Source organism: Agelaius phoeniceus, chromosome 13 (assembly GCF_051311805.1).
Source record: "Agelaius phoeniceus isolate bAgePho1 chromosome 13, bAgePho1.hap1, whole genome shotgun sequence".
NCBI lineage: Eukaryota > Metazoa > Chordata > Aves > Passeriformes > Icteridae > Agelaius > Agelaius phoeniceus.
In genome coordinates, this window is record NC_135277.1 from 20,228,720 (window position 1) to 20,244,076 (window position 15,357).

The window sequence follows — 15,357 nt, forward strand, 5'->3', positions numbered from 1 at the left end:
GCCCGCGAACGGGCTCCGCGCCGCCCTCACGGGTCGCGCACTGGCAGCGGTGCTTGAAGGCGAAGCTCTCGCTTTCAGATCTTCAGGCTGAAAAGTCTGGCTTTTCTAAGCCCCTGCTGACTTCACCTTGGGAGGGATAAAGATTTTCTCCTCATTTTTCGCTACAAACCAGGTGCCACTTTCTTACACCGCTTGATGGCAAATGTCTCGTCTTCAGCGAGCTGGATCTGGCATACATTATTTTAATTAAGTCTATGGCGATTTACTTTCCTCTGAGATCCATTCCACGGTGCAATTAAGAACGTATTGGTGCTAGCACATATGAATATTCAGGAGAGTGTCAATTAATTAGCAGACAGAGGAATCTCATTATGGTGCTCAAAACCCTTTTAGTGCTAAGCAGAATTAAGGGGGCATTTGCCAATGTGCTGGATTAGTGAATATTTTACTGCGCGCTCATTTAACTTCATTATCATAGCACTTACGCTACTCTCTGATTTTATTAATTAAATTGCTCATTAATTTATCTAGAAAGGGGGATAAAAAGTTTTATGACGCCACAGCACTCGCGTAGCCGCCCCAAAGAGCGAAGTGCCGCCCCGGCGCTCCGCAGGAAAGCGTTTCCCCAGGGCCGACGGGAGGCCGGGCAGCGGCAGCGCACCCGTCCCGCGCCCCTCAGCCAGGTGCATTTTTATCTCCCCTCACCGCAGAGATAAGTGTAATGCGGCAATTAGTGCTGCTGCAGCAAAGGGAAAAAGGTATCGCTGGGAATTTGAAGCGTAGACTTCGAGTTACATCTCTTTTTCTACTTAAATCTTTTCTCAGCATCTGGGGAGCGGGAAAGCCCACGATGCGATTTACCCCTTAATCTCTGCGCAGGAAAAAAGCTGCAGAAAGAGGAGGCATAATCTCATCTTTCTTAGTACTATGGACAAAATCGGATGCGATCGCTTTCCGACAGAGACAGAAGCGTAACCTGAACGCTGTGCTGGGGAGGAGCGCGAATGCTTCCCGGGGCCAGGAGCAGCCAAGCGCGGGGTGCGCTGGCTGCGGGTTCGCAGTTTCTCAGCGCAGTCAGAACTGCGAACATCAGAAGCCAGTGATCAGGATTACGCTTATTTTCTAATTAGGCAATACTTCAATTCTCATTTTTCCAAGGAGCATTGTATTAAGAGCAGCTATTAAAAAAAATGTCCGTGGGATATTGTGCTTTGCAAAAAACAAACAAAAATTCCCTCAGAAATGTTTAATATTAAATATTAATCGGATTTAAATTCAATAGCCGTATCCTGCGACAGTTATAGATGTGCGGGAAGCTATAGATAATCAGCCCTTGTGCATCTTCACACAGGAGAGATCGACCCGGTGTCAGCGAAGGCTCCGCAGAGGAAAGGGAGACCGATGGAAATGTGTTTTAAAAGTCACCTCTATTTCAGCACCGAGCGCCGAATTTGCCCAAAAAGGTTAGAAAGACAAATATTAAATCTGCCTTCACAAAGGGAGCCGCTAAATAGATCCGAAATTAATATGCATGTAAAATTAATTAGCTGCATTTCATGACATCAAAATAAGTACCTGGGAAACAAGAACACCTTCTGGGCATTTGGCACCATATGCTAGAATTACAGTTAATTGACTAATTACATAAATTAGGCATCAATTTTACAACACATCAAGTATAAAAGATATCTCAATTAATTGTGGAGAGCGAAGGAGGAGGTTAAAGGGGAGCTGGCGGTCCGGCCGGGCCGGGCGCTGCGGGCGCGGAGCGCGGCCGGAGCCGCCGCCGACTTGGGGCGGTCGTTGGCGCGAGGAGCCGGCCGGCCGCGCTCATTAGAATCAATTACAGCGCGGAGATTGATTAGCGCGTGTCAGGGAGACCAGCCCGGAGCCGCCCAGAGCACGGCCCGGGACCGGGATTGGGATGCGCTCTGTGCGCTGACCGCTCCGTTCCGTGGAGCATCCTGCCCTCCCCCGCCCCCCTCAGTATTTTATTCTGGGAGGAAAAAACAGTTCTGTGATTTTTCAGGCACTGGGTTGGGGTGTTTTCCAGTGGAGTTATTCAGATTTTCCTATTACTTTGCTACATTGGGAGCAAGTTTTAAATAATATTAACAATTTTAGGTAGCCAGAGCCATGGCACACAGTACCTTGGAGGTGTGAGGGGATGTTCTCTATAGGTCCAGCACCCTGGAGCCTCATCACCTGTTAGAGAGGCTACCTGACAAGATTCTTTTCTCCCCCTCAGAATAAAAGGAGTGTCCAGTTTGTACCTGACTGTACCCAAAAAGGTGCCAGACTGTCTGCATTTACTTTGAAGCTTTCAGTTTAAGCACAGGGGAGGCTGTGTTAAAATGCAGGAAGGATTTTTTTCAGCTGATGGGAATAATTATATCTTCCAAGCTAAAATGGCAAAATTCAAATCAGCATGGGAAGCTCAGGGTCTGAAAATAGCCCAGGTCATGTAGCAGGTAGTGGAAAACTATCACACTAAGAGTATTTGGGGAGGCACCAGTAAGTGATCTCCATTTACACTGGGATTTGCTGAACACCACAAAATAAACAAGTCCTACTCTACAGCTTTTGGTAGGGTGACTGGTGGAGCTGGGACTGGACCCGCCCCAGCAGAACAGGAGGCTGCAGGGAGGGCTGCCTTCTGCCTTTGTGGGGAAGGGTGGAGGTTCTTGTTTCTTCTGCCTTACTAATAGGAACAAAATTTGACCACTGTCTGGTTGCATTGGTGACAATACAGCCTGACTGTTGATGGGCTAGAAAACAGATGAAACCCTGCCACATGTCTATCTTTTTATTGAGACAAAATGTTCATTTTGATGTAGCAGTTTTGTGCTGTTGCCAGATGCTGAAGGTACTTGAGGGAGATGTTGACAAGTGGATAATTGTCAACAGAACGAAAACAGACACTTTGTTTACAGTTGAGCGTGATTAATTGAGAGTAAATAAAACAACAGCTCTGTTCATGAAGTCTCTCAGCATCTCAAGTTCACAAGCAGGCAGCTTACTCCAGAAAGGAAGGCACTGAACCTGCTCCTGTGCACAGTAACAGAGTTTGGTAATGAGAACAGCTTGGGTGTCACCCTCTAGATTTCAAACCAAGTAGTTTCCTGCTTACTTTTTCTTTCTGTTGGTTTCTTTTATTTTCTTTTTTTGTTTGTTTTTCTTTTTTTCCCCTTCAATTTTGGCTTACATGGCTGGATCCACAAAGGATTACAGATCACACACTAATTCAAAAGAAAGGGTTGTGCATCCCAATGCTGGATATAGTTTACTCAGGTAAAATGATGGGACAAAAGTGGTCTAGAATACTTAATCAACAGTAAAACAGGAAGTGATGCAGCAGTCTTTCTTCCCACATTGTAACTTAAAGGTTGTTATAGAATATTTCATGCTTTAGTCCAGTAGTGAGTGGCACAAATTAGTAGTGATGGTCAGTAAAATCCGGGAATACTCTGCATTTTTGTGGGTTGTTGCTGGTTTGGTTTTCTTTTTTTTTATAATTAAGATATGTTTCTATTTGTATCTCATGTAGCAGTGTATATTTACCCAGACTTGTACAGAAGGTGGCATAGTTAGTATCTAAGTGGTATTCATGCTGCTCAGACTAGACAGATGCTGCAGCTCAATTGGAAGGTGGAGAGGAAATAGAATTTACCAATCTACAGTTGCCCAAATGTGCATTTTGTGCATATCTTTTTCAAAATTATAATTTTCTCTCTTCTTTGTGCTTTGCTCCACTCTGCAGCCACTTCCTGTGAATTATTCTTTCTTTAATGGACAGGAGCCCTAGTAAGACACTGTTGCAGCAGCTGGTTCAGCCTCCCCCATGTGCAGCACACTCATAGGTAAAGTTATGAGCCTGTTAATCTGTATTCAAACTTTCTGCCTTGGTCCTGTCCTCAGGTGACTGGAGGTTTAAGGGCAGCCTGTCTGTGTCTGTTGTCAGTGGGCATTCAAAGAGCTGGAAGAACTCTGCAGCCACTCCAGCCTGTGAATGAGATGTGCTTGCCCCATCAGCGCTGAAGGAGGGGCAAGCTCTCTTACTGATGACTGTTGTGTATTTCTTCTCAAGCCAGTTTATTGCAGCTTGCAAGTTTGGGGGTGGTTTTTGTCTTTTGTACTCTTTCTTGCTGTCATTGATTTCAACAGTGCCAGCTTCCAAGGAGCATGAGAATCATGCTCAGTCTCATGCCCACAGTTCTTGGTGGCTGTATTCCAAATTGTCCTTGAGCAGTGATTGGGTGCTACTCATTTATTACAGCTGTATCTGCTTCGAGGGAGGAGAAGACTGTCAGGAATTGATAAGAGTTTGCATAGTAATACACATTTATCTGTCATTTCAACACAAGTAACCTTAGGTTATTGTTTCACACTCTGAGGGCCAGTCATGCCATCAGCCTCCTGTCCAGAGGTGTCACTGTCCCCGAAGGTGCTCCAGAGCAGTGAGTGTTGTGATGTGGCTCCATCACCCTTGCTCAGTAGCTGGGATGTTTCTGGTGCTGGCTGCTGGGCTCCTGTCCATGTGGGACTGTGGGTCTTGGAGCCATGCCTAAGGGTATTTATTCTGATCATCAGTAGCTTGTCAGTTGGATTATTGATTAGTTTATACTTAGTTTACACTATCACAGCCAAGATGATTGCAGTTTTTTGCCTTGAAGCCTCCTGTATCCTTAGTATTTCTCCAATTCCTTTGAAAAGCTTTCTCCTTTATTTTATCTGTGATCAAACCTTTGCTCATCCCTCATCTAGAATGTGCCTCTTCCTCTGGAGCATATGCTTGTTTAAGCTGCAGCAGTTGTTGCTTGCCTGTGCAACTCAGAAGCGCCCCAGGATGCTCCCCAAAGGCTGCTGCACTTCAAAGGAGAAGCTGCAGGCTCAGAGCAGCCAGAAAACAGGAGCCTGTGGGCCTCAGAGCCCCAAAGGTGGCTGCTGGCATGGATGTAAGAGGAAAAGCTCCTTTCAAGGAGCAGCTTTTGAGTTTCCTTCTGTAGGGGAGCACTGGGCACTTCAGAGACAAGGCAGCAAGCCAGGATCCTTGATGCAGATTGTGAAGATCTTCCCAGAAGCTAGAGCAGCTGTGTGGGGAGCTCCTGTGCGAGTCAAAGCACCCAGGGGGAGCGTGCTGGGGAGGAGAATTGTTTCCCTGGTGGAGAGGTGAGAGCATGGGCTGTTCAGCTGTGGGTAAGCTCTCAGCCCCCAAGTTATGGCTGTCTTGTACCAATCTGAAGACCACTGTGTTGCTTGTTTGGATGGTGGTAGGTGTCGGCTCTCCAAAACAGAAGGCCCTACTTTATTTGCAAGGCAGAAGGGAAAAAATTGTGTCCATACTTATTTTAAGTTTACTTTTCATCTGAATGATGTCTAATGGTAAAGACTTTGGAGATAGCATCCTTCTGAGCCTAACTTATCTAGCACCTTTTAAGGACAAATTTTCCAGTGGAGTTATAGAACTTTAAAAATAGGCCTAAGGACAGGAGGTTCTGCTACATTTGACATCAATGGAATTGGTGTATTTTGCAGATGGTAATGAACAACTGAATTGTATGTGACTTCTGAATGTTCAGTTTCTTTATGATCCAGACACAAGAGCTGTGTCCTATATGTATACATGGAACTATAGGAATGTCTGTCAAAAATCACCATAAATATTATTGACTCTGTAGCCTAGAGCAAATCCTGAGAATGCTTCTGTCTATGTGGTCCAGGGAGATATGCCTGGATTTCTTGCTGCCCTGTCAATATAATGCCCTGGAGCATTCAGGGTGTAGGTTGCAGATAGATGTAGGATATACTTTTCTCATGGTCAAAAGTTACTGGTGGATCCTGAGAGAAGACCTGCTCTGGGCACAAAACTCAAATCACTTGCTGCTTCATTATCTTGAAAGACCTTGAGTTGGAGTCAAAATTGAAATAATGAGCCAGACTGATGAAGGTGAATGCATTTGCAGCTGACAGGAGTGGACACATGCTGGTAACCATCTGCTGGGATCCCTTGCAGGTAGCTGTGGAAGTGCACTTTCATGTTTAGGCTGTGAATGCCATGAGTGTGATTTACTTTATGTGCATATGCTGTCCAACTAAATACTTGCATGGGTATTAAAGCTATTTAAAGGGATATTTGTCTGATTATGTGCTCTTAGGGAAGAGACTGTCTGATTATCCATTATATATTTTCTTCTGAAAAAAAGAATGCCTCTTTTATTGAGTGGTTGTACACAAAAATCCGGAGATGCAGCAGTTCTGTGCTGTGTATGTAAGTTTGTATGGATTTGCAAAGTAGAACTTTGTTTAACTTGGTTGTCATTAATGGTCAGAGATGCCATGGCACTGGTGCTTCAGAAGTCAATGAAACATAAAACATTGTAACAGGATTATTAAAGAGTACTGAATGCTGGAGAATGGATGTGTTACAGGAAGGGGCACAGAATTGCTGTGTACTTAGCGTGTATAATGCAGCTTGCTCAATTTGTTCCTGGCTATTCATAGGAGAGTACATTTTCTCTTTTTAATTGCACAAGATGACAAGACCTTTTAATTAAGGTGGCATCTATAGTATTCATATACTGCAAAACCCACAAATGACTAAAACTTAATAGCATCGTAAAAACTATGGTTAAAGCTTTTACCAACACTGCCATCACAGCAAAGGGTCTTAAATCAACTACATCAGCAGTGAACTTATGCCTACACTGAGCCTACTGACTCAGAGAGCAGGAACAGATTTCTTTTCATGCAGAAATAGTGTCTTTGTGAGGTTTTTATGGCTGTAGTAAACTGGTAAATGGCCCTTTTTTCTCTTCATGTGTACCTGCCCTCCCATGTCTAATTTCTGCAACCTCTGAGATATTCTGTGTCCAGTCAGAAGATACTTTCGGGGGAAAAAGATAAAACTTCTCTTCTTCACTCAAAAGTTTCCTGCAGGCTTCAGTGGGACAGAAGGGCAGGGAGTGAGGATTGCATACGGAGGATGTGGGGAATCAGGCAGACAGGGCTGGATCCACAGGAGCAGAGCAGGGAAGCCTCAGTGCTGCTCAGCTTTGATACTGACTGGAGGTGCTACTTGGAGAGCCACATCCTCCAGCTCAGGGATCACAGGATTGCAGCAGGGTCACTGCTGCAACATGGGATGTTAATCATTTATGAGCAGAGTCCTGGCAAGGATTTATGCACAGGCTGATTATTTTCTGTCTTCCCCTTTTCCTTATAATGACAGCCTTACATCTGTTGGGCTGGTGTTTGTGGGGGGATGGACCTTCACCATAGGATGCTGTCCTGTGGCATCCCAGGAACCTCTAGAGGTGCATCCTACTCCGGAGGTGGGTGAGGTATGTGGCAGCTGAACAGTGGCAGTTTTTGGTAACACGGGTAAAAATGGGAAAGGTTCTTGGTTACTTTTTTAAGGGGTTAGGCTTTTTTCTCTCTTATTCTGCAGAATGTAAAGGAATATTCTGCAGATACTAAAGCTATGGTCCTTATTTTTGGCAAGAGCATTCTGCGTTTCTCATCAACTTTGTGTGTGTGTAACAGTTACTGCAGGGGGCTTTTTTAGGCATTTCTTTTCTCACAAAATTAGAAATTTAACAGTTTGGTCTTAATCATACTCTGATGCTCAGAGTTCCTTGAGCACACTTTCTATCGACTAAGAAATAAACCAGTTTGTATAATCCAACATTTCCCTTGGGATTGGTTCAGAAAGCAACATGATTTTTACTTTATTGCTAAAAATACTGTGTTGTTTACCAGATGAGTATTTAAATAATTTAAGGATGCTATTCTAAAGAGAGACCTTGTTAGAATGAAAAGTGCTTTATCATGAGAACCTCTAGCAAAAGAGAGGAGGACAGAGTAAACAGGCAGAGGAGAAGGGACCTTGGGATATATTAACATATAGCAACACTAAAATTAATTGACTTAATTATGTCTGGTCTGATATTAGGGAATTATGTTAATCAAGTGTATTTCCTCTATGGTCGGGTTTAGAGTGAGAATTATTAATTTGTGAGTGTGGAATCAGTCAGTCAGGGGTTGCTCTCTGCAAAGCTTTGTGACCACTGGGGTTGTTCAGTGGCCAGAATCCTGGACTCTTCAATTCTCTTTATATCCCCAGTTCAGCCCCAAGGGCCCTGAGCAGCAGGAGTCAATCAGCTGAGTGGGCTGAAGAGTCTACAGTCTTCCCAGTGCCATTTTCTAGACTGTCATGTTTGGTGTGGATTTCATGGCATATGAAAAGCTGTGTATCCTTCTCTTCAGCCCTTCACCCCAACCATGTACTTTCTGTTCTGTGTCCTGTTACCTGGGAAGCTGCAAGGCCTTTCTTCAGCACATGGCTGGTTCATCCAGCAAAGGGGCTGGGGCTGGGACCACTGTCATGTTCTGACAGAAGTTTATGTAGCCCTAAAAGTCAAGGGATCAAAAGTAATGTAAATCTGCTAAAGCCTATCTTACTTGAGTCCTAAGTCACTAAAGGAACTTGAATTGGGCTTATCCAATGACTGGCAAACACATGCTTAGATTTAATCCTGAAGATGAAAACATTGGTAAATACTGTCCTAAATGGAGTTAAGTTTTTAAATGTTCTTTGTGCATTGTTGTAGGCACACAGTTTGTGGTGATTGGGAGTGGGGCCCAGCCTCATCCCCAATGGGGGCAGCTGTGAGCAGCAGGTGAGCAGCACTGCCAGCAATGAGCCATGGAGTGCCCAGGGGCACTGAGCAAGCACCAAAGGGAGCAGAGGGCACCCAGGGGCAATGCATCAGCATGAGGGGTGTAAAAGGTTGGGCTGAAGAGCAAGAGGAGCAGATGCTGGCAGCCTTGTGCAGAGGTGAGGTGTTCCTCTGTGTGGGCAGACTCCTGAGGCCCTGTGATGAGGTGTGGTGTTACTGTGTGTGGGTGAATGCTTAAAGCCTTCTCAAATTGTATGGGGATACTCTGTGTATTGTGGCTGGCTCAACTGCAATATATGCTGTGACACATTTTCACATTGCTTAGGAGCTTCCTTTTTCTGCAGTAAGAGAAAAATAATAAAAATGTCATCAGAAACAAAAAGTTTGGCTGTAGCTGTACAGATCTGAGAACTTTGGTAGGACAAGATTTGTAGGTGGGGGTTGTAACTTAATTGGACTCTGTGGTATCAATGGAAAATGTAGCTGGTTTTAGTCCCACAATAATTCCCTGTAAATTATGGGTTCTTTTTATATTTCTGTACTCAGCACATTAGCATGTCAACACTTGGAAAATAATATCGCTCATTACATTAGCTTTGGGAAGTTGTCATGTTGAGGAAGAGTCAGTTTGTCTAAACCAGTCCTGTGCCAAGTGGTCCAAAGAGTTTGAAAAAATGAGAAAATTACATTGTTTTCTAATATTCCAGCTGATCCTGAGTGCTTTAAGCAATGAAACTTGCCACTCTAATGCTGCTTTTAGGCTTGTCAGTATTTGTGGGTGTAGGCAGGCTTGGTGTATGTCTGGTCCCATTCAGGGTGCAGAGGCTCCCTGGGTGATTTGTGGCTGGCTTTGTGTGGAGGGTTTGCACTGGGATAAACAGGGTTTAGCCGTGTTCAGTGCTCCCAAACACTGTGCTAGCAGAGAGCTCTGCTGACTGTCACCCCTTTATTGAAAGGAGCTGGGCACAGGGCAGTTGGGGTGAGGAAAAAGGTGCTTGGGATTAATTCCCTGACTATTTGACTCATGGAGCTTGGAGTTCAGCCTCAGGGCACATCTCAAGGGGAAGTTCATGCTCAGGATCAGGTCTCCCAGCACTGCTGCTGCAGCACTTGCACAAGATGAGTCTCAAATGGGCTGGAAGTTTGTGGCACAGAGCGTGGTTCGAGGACCTGTGTGCATGTTCTGTGCTCTGGCTGTGTTTCAGTGAATGTGCTGCAGATCCAGACCCTGATCCTGCTGTGCAGATTCCACAGGAACACACATGCTCTTAATACAGCACATTGAACGTTAATTTATGGGAATTTTGTAAGCCAACTTTATGGATGTAGCAGTTGTAGTAAGCACAATTTACAAAAATATAAGAAGACATATTTAGAGGTTTGCTGATTTGTTTGGGTTTTTTTTTTTTAATGATTACTGCAGATATTACTGTTTTGAGACAGTTGCTTAATAGAAAGACAGGAAAGAATGAAATAGGAGTGCTCAGTAAAGTCAACACACTCTGAAGCTGAAAGCATTAGCAATACACAAGTCCTTAAATGTCAACAGTGTTTAAAGGAAGGGAAAAAAGTTCATCTATTTCCCTTTCCCAAAGACCAGATATGGATCTAAATAGAAAAATAATTTCCAGATATTTCCTGTTGAGTTCTAATGATGCAACGAATGAGATGAAAGAAAAACTGAAAATACAGGCTGTTTCTGATGCTTGCTCCATATCTCTAAATTCAGATGATTGGACAGAACTTGTCAAAGACTCAGTTTTAATTACCTGCTTCTGATCAAGGGCTGTAGAAACAAGGAACTGAAAGTGATGTGTACTGTGACACCATTGGTGTTCAAGCTCTTAACCTCCATGACCATGGAAATGTCACTTTTCTGTCCTGATGTCTGCTGTTCTGTCCCTGTCCCTGCCTGCCAGAGGCACCATCAGGGACAGCAGAGTGAGCAGCCAGCTCTGCCCATGGCACAGGGAGGGAGCCAGGGCGCAGGGAAAGTACCCAAAGGAAATCTCATCTCAAGGTGGGACCTCGAGGCACCTGTGATATCCGGGAGTGAGTGGAGTCATGGCGTGTGTTCAGCACTGGGGGAGGAGCCCAAAAGCTCCAGAGGGGCTGCTCTGCTCAGCCTGGAAACCAGAGAGTTGTGGCACAGACGGGCTGCTTTGAGCTGCTTTGCTGTGGGGAAACTTTTTGCATTCCAGGACACAGGATCACCTCCCACCTGTACCAGAATCCTGATGATGAGGAAACTAGCAGCACTGAAAAATATCTCTTATATAACTCCTATGCAGCTACTTAGTTACAATTTTCAAAATTATTATTTTTTATTTTAAAGAAAGGGTCACCTTAAACTTGATGAACTTTCACAGCCTGAACAAGCAGGGGACCATGTGGAGAGCAATGTCTCTGAGGATGTACTTTTCAGTGAGTAAGTTCACTTGAGGCAGGAGTCTTAGGTAGATCTGATTGCATTTACAAATACAAAATCTGTCAACAGTAAAGACACCTTCACTGTTTAATCTTCTACTAGAGGGGAAAAAAAAAAAAAAGAAAATCAAAATACTTTCTTCTTTCCCAGAATAGCTATCTGGCAGAAAACTTGAAAAATGTGAATCCCCTTTCTTGATACCAAGTCACTTTGTTGATGAACAGTGCTCCCAGCAAAAACTGGGAATGATACCAGACAAAGGATGCCCAGCATCATTATCTGCATTATATATCAATAGTTGTGCTTCCTTGCTTATGAAGTGTATAACCTTGTGTGTCCTTAAAGTGTAAAAACAAAACACCCACCACCCTAAGGACACCTGGGACTGCACTTCTAAGAAGCCAAGAGAAATAAAAAGATTTTATTAAAATATCATGAATTATTGTTAACATATATTTACATAATTTAATTCATCTCAGGAAACATCTAAAAGAGTGAAATTTTATACACATGTGGTCATGAAGCCATCCTTTAATACAATAATTTTCTTCTACAACCCATCAGTACACTAGATCCATATTTGAGGGGATTTGCTTATTTTATCTGATAATGAGACAATTTATGGGGCTGTTATCCCTCAGATGGGATACTTGCCTGGCAGTCTTAGCCTAGCCCTGAACTAGAGAGACAGTGCCTCTCAAAGATCCTGGTTTTTTGAGTGAACAGTTCAAAATGCTACAGCTTTGGGCTAAGCAAACTGAGTCAATGGTGTTACTCGAAAATTATTGCTGTTAGTAACTGACATTTAAGCCTTTGATATTTCTATTACAATCTTTTCTTCTTTTCTTGGGAGTGCTTAACTTGTAATTAATTTTATTAGGTTGAATGTCATTAGAAAAGAAAATTCAAGCATCTTTAGGCTTCTTGCATAGAGAAGCAATTTCTGTTAAAGGCCTTGTCTTTTGAATCTGTTCCTTTTTTAGTCTGAGACAGCTTTGTAGTATTTTTGCAATTAATGGTTACCAATTCAATAAAGACTTCTGGCATTCTTGGTCAATTGTTCACACAATCACAATTTTAAATAGAAAACAGCTAAGGATCTGATTATACTGATGGAAGTGAAGAGGGAAACAAAGCTGAGGAAAGTGATCTGGTGTTAATAGTCTCTTCTAGAAAAATGAACTTATTGCAGGACCCATTATTAGAAGTAAAATCTTAGTGAATGCTAGGGCATTCAGAAGGCAGACAGACACCATTAGGGACACCAGCCTTGTGTGTGCTGTGTACAAGTGATGAGGCTTCTGGGAAAATGTCTGTGTTTAATCACAGAATAATCTTACTCGCAAAGCCATGTGTATAAACAAAATCTTCTGTTTTAGAGCAAAATAGGGCTAATTGTGTGGCTGCCAAACAAATCTGCTTGACAGCATGTCCATTAAAAGGGCGTTATGCTGGTGAGGAAATGCACTGAGGGATCCTGGAAATTTTGTCAGGAACATGAGCACTGTTGGGGTGACCAGATGCCTGTGAACTACAGGTGCATCGTTTTAATTTCTTGTGGTTTTAATCTCTGCATTTTGAAACCCAGGAACTCCTGCATCTCCCGACCATTTCTGCTGCTTTGCCATCTCTATTTCCCCCTCTGTCAGCAGTTGGCTACCAGACAAGCTTTAGATGAATAGCATTCACCTTACTTCAGAGTTGTTTTATGATGCTGGTTAGATGAAATAGTTCCAGCAGATACTCTCAATAAGCAAAGGCCTGTACTCTCTGCAGTTCATTGAACCCATATGGATGGGAACAGCTGCAAAGATGGGTTTGCTACCTGAGGCCAATGTTTGTGTTGCCAAGCGCGACTCCAGCTTGCTGACCCTTGTATAATTCATTGCAGTTGAGGAAATGTTGCTCACACTATTCCATTTTGTGATGAATGGCATTACTTAAAACTGATAGTCTTGTAAAGCAGTGGTGACTTCCCATGTCTGACAGATGTGAACAAAGAATACAGTCAATAAATATTGCTATGTTCTAAAGGAAGATTCACTGCTCACAGTTGAGGGAGAGGAATTTCCGTGCAAAGAGAAAACAGGTGGAAAAGAGGCTGGTATAAAATTACAATTTAGAGGTTATGCTTAAGGATGGATCTTTGTGGGGATTCATGCATTGCAGGTCTCTGAATCATCCAGGTGTGGTGTTGCAGGCATATATTTCAATCTAGCATCATGGAACAGTTGCTGCTTCACTGACCCTCTTACAGGAGCCAGGCAAATCATTTCAGTGACCTTGCTGAGCTTAGACTTCCATGGAATTTGCCCAGAAAGGGAAGGATGCCTCAGGAAAGCCATATCTGGATAATAACATTTTCTATTTAGTACTATTGCTTTTGGGAATGTTTTTCATCCAGATGTTTCCTGGTGCATTTTTATTGACTTTTTTTTTTCCAAAACTGAGGTTGAGTTTTTTCTTGTTGTGTGAAAGAGCACCTGACCTCCTAAGCAGTGTCTCTGAACTCGGTGGGAAATCCTTGTAGGCTTTGCTGTTGGCCTCTGCAGGCAGCGGCCCCAGGTTCTGATGAGACAGAGATGAGAGCCAGCTGATTATAGTGGTGGTAAGAAGAACAAAAAAGCAGATTCTTTGAAAGGTCAGGAATATCCATGAGTAGCCATTAAGAAAAGGAAAAGATGAACTGAGAAGAGAGACATGCAAGTGTTTTAGCAGGTTTCTGTGAGAGACTTGGCCAGGAGTTATTATGGTCTGAGAGATGAGGATGGAGCCTGAGGAGGTGAGGTTAAGCAGATCTCTCAGTGGTTTGGAGGTACCACAAGGGGAGCAGGACATGGGTTTCAATGAGGAACAAATTGAGGCGAGCGGTGGAAATGGTGAGAAGGGAGCAGATTCCTTTAATGTGCACCCTTCTTTCACAAAGCTGGTGTCCCTATGCTTTTAACATATATGAGCAAAAATAACATCATTGATCATATTTAGGTAAGAATATACAGGGCACAAAATCACCTGGTATTTGCCCACATTCACTTTGTGATAGGTGTGCCATTGTTTCACAGTCTTCTGCCTAATTTCTTGCCACTTGATGGAGTATGAAGATAAATGAGGTAGTGTTTCTATAGAATGTCATGGGCTGCCCAATTCAAAGTCCTTTTGAAGTTGAGGTATGGATTAATATTTGTTTTCTGTTATTTTGTGGTGTTAATGGTGCATCAGCTGCAATACTGTGGATATTTCCCTAGAAATGCTTCATTATCATTAAACTGTAACATTTATTCGTGAGGGAAAATAATTTTTCTCCATGCCTTCCATTCAAAAACTACAAAAATCTTTGCTAAAAGGCTGTTAGGAAGGTGCCTGAAGTTAAGTCCATGGAGTCAAATAAGAAGATAAATTTAAGTATCTGTACAGGTAGTGGCTGAAATAAGACAAAACCCTGTTAATAATCTACAGTTCTTTATCCCCCGTCAGTAAAGCTTGCTACAGCACAGAGATCAGACCATAGAAGTGTGTGCAATAGTGTTAAAAACGAGTCCTCTTGCATGCACCAGAAGGCAAAGGCCTCTCAGCCACGGGCTGAGCAGCACAGCAGTGGGAGCCTCTGCACCCAGCTGTGAGGCTGTGCTGTGCCTCAGCCCTGGGCGGGCCAGCAGGGATGCTCCTCAAGTGCCAGCTCTAATTGAAGCAGCTCTGACAAAGTGGATCAGATGTTTGTGGGCACAGAAGGTGTGTTTGCAGTTGGGCTGAGAAAAGGATTTTTGCTTTGCTTTGTGGTCACTAATGTTACATCTACTGAAATCAAAGCTTCAGCACTGAAATGCAGTCAGAGTGATTTCTGCAGATCTCTCTTTTTTCTTTACATTGTGGTGTGTAGTCACAAGGGACTGAATTAGAGATGTCAAGGCAGCTTTTCTGGGCTTAACTTTGCAATTAAGCTGCTTTAAAAGATTTCCCAATTAAAATGCAAGTAAATAAGCCACAATCAAAGGTAAAATCATGTGAAACTAAATTGATATTCATTTGGACAGTAGCAATTCCTTTAAATTTGTTGTATAGATCTGCACACCTTGAGTTTTCAGACTAGCAAAACAATAGTTGTCTTTTATATTCCATATGAACTGGCCAACACAGTAGGAGAAGAAACTTTGTTATTATTACTGTCTTGGGGTTTCACAGTTGTTTTTTGGCAACAGAGAGCTGAGGACTCCTGACCTGACCTGCAGCTGTGCAGAGGTGTTCTCCAAGGAT

General features: G+C 43.2%; 1 protein-coding gene across 1 annotated transcript in view; it reads left to right on the plus strand.

Moving 5' to 3' along the window:
• The window catches only part of LOC143695177 (uncharacterized), a 213,823-nt gene that overhangs the window by 129,307 nt on the left and 69,159 nt on the right, over positions 1-15,357 (plus strand). The window contains exon 5 of the mRNA XM_077185610.1: positions 1,352-1,463. Within this exon, the coding sequence (XP_077041725.1) occupies positions 1,352-1,463 (112 nt within the window). The remainder of the gene's footprint in view (positions 1-1,351; positions 1,464-15,357) is intronic.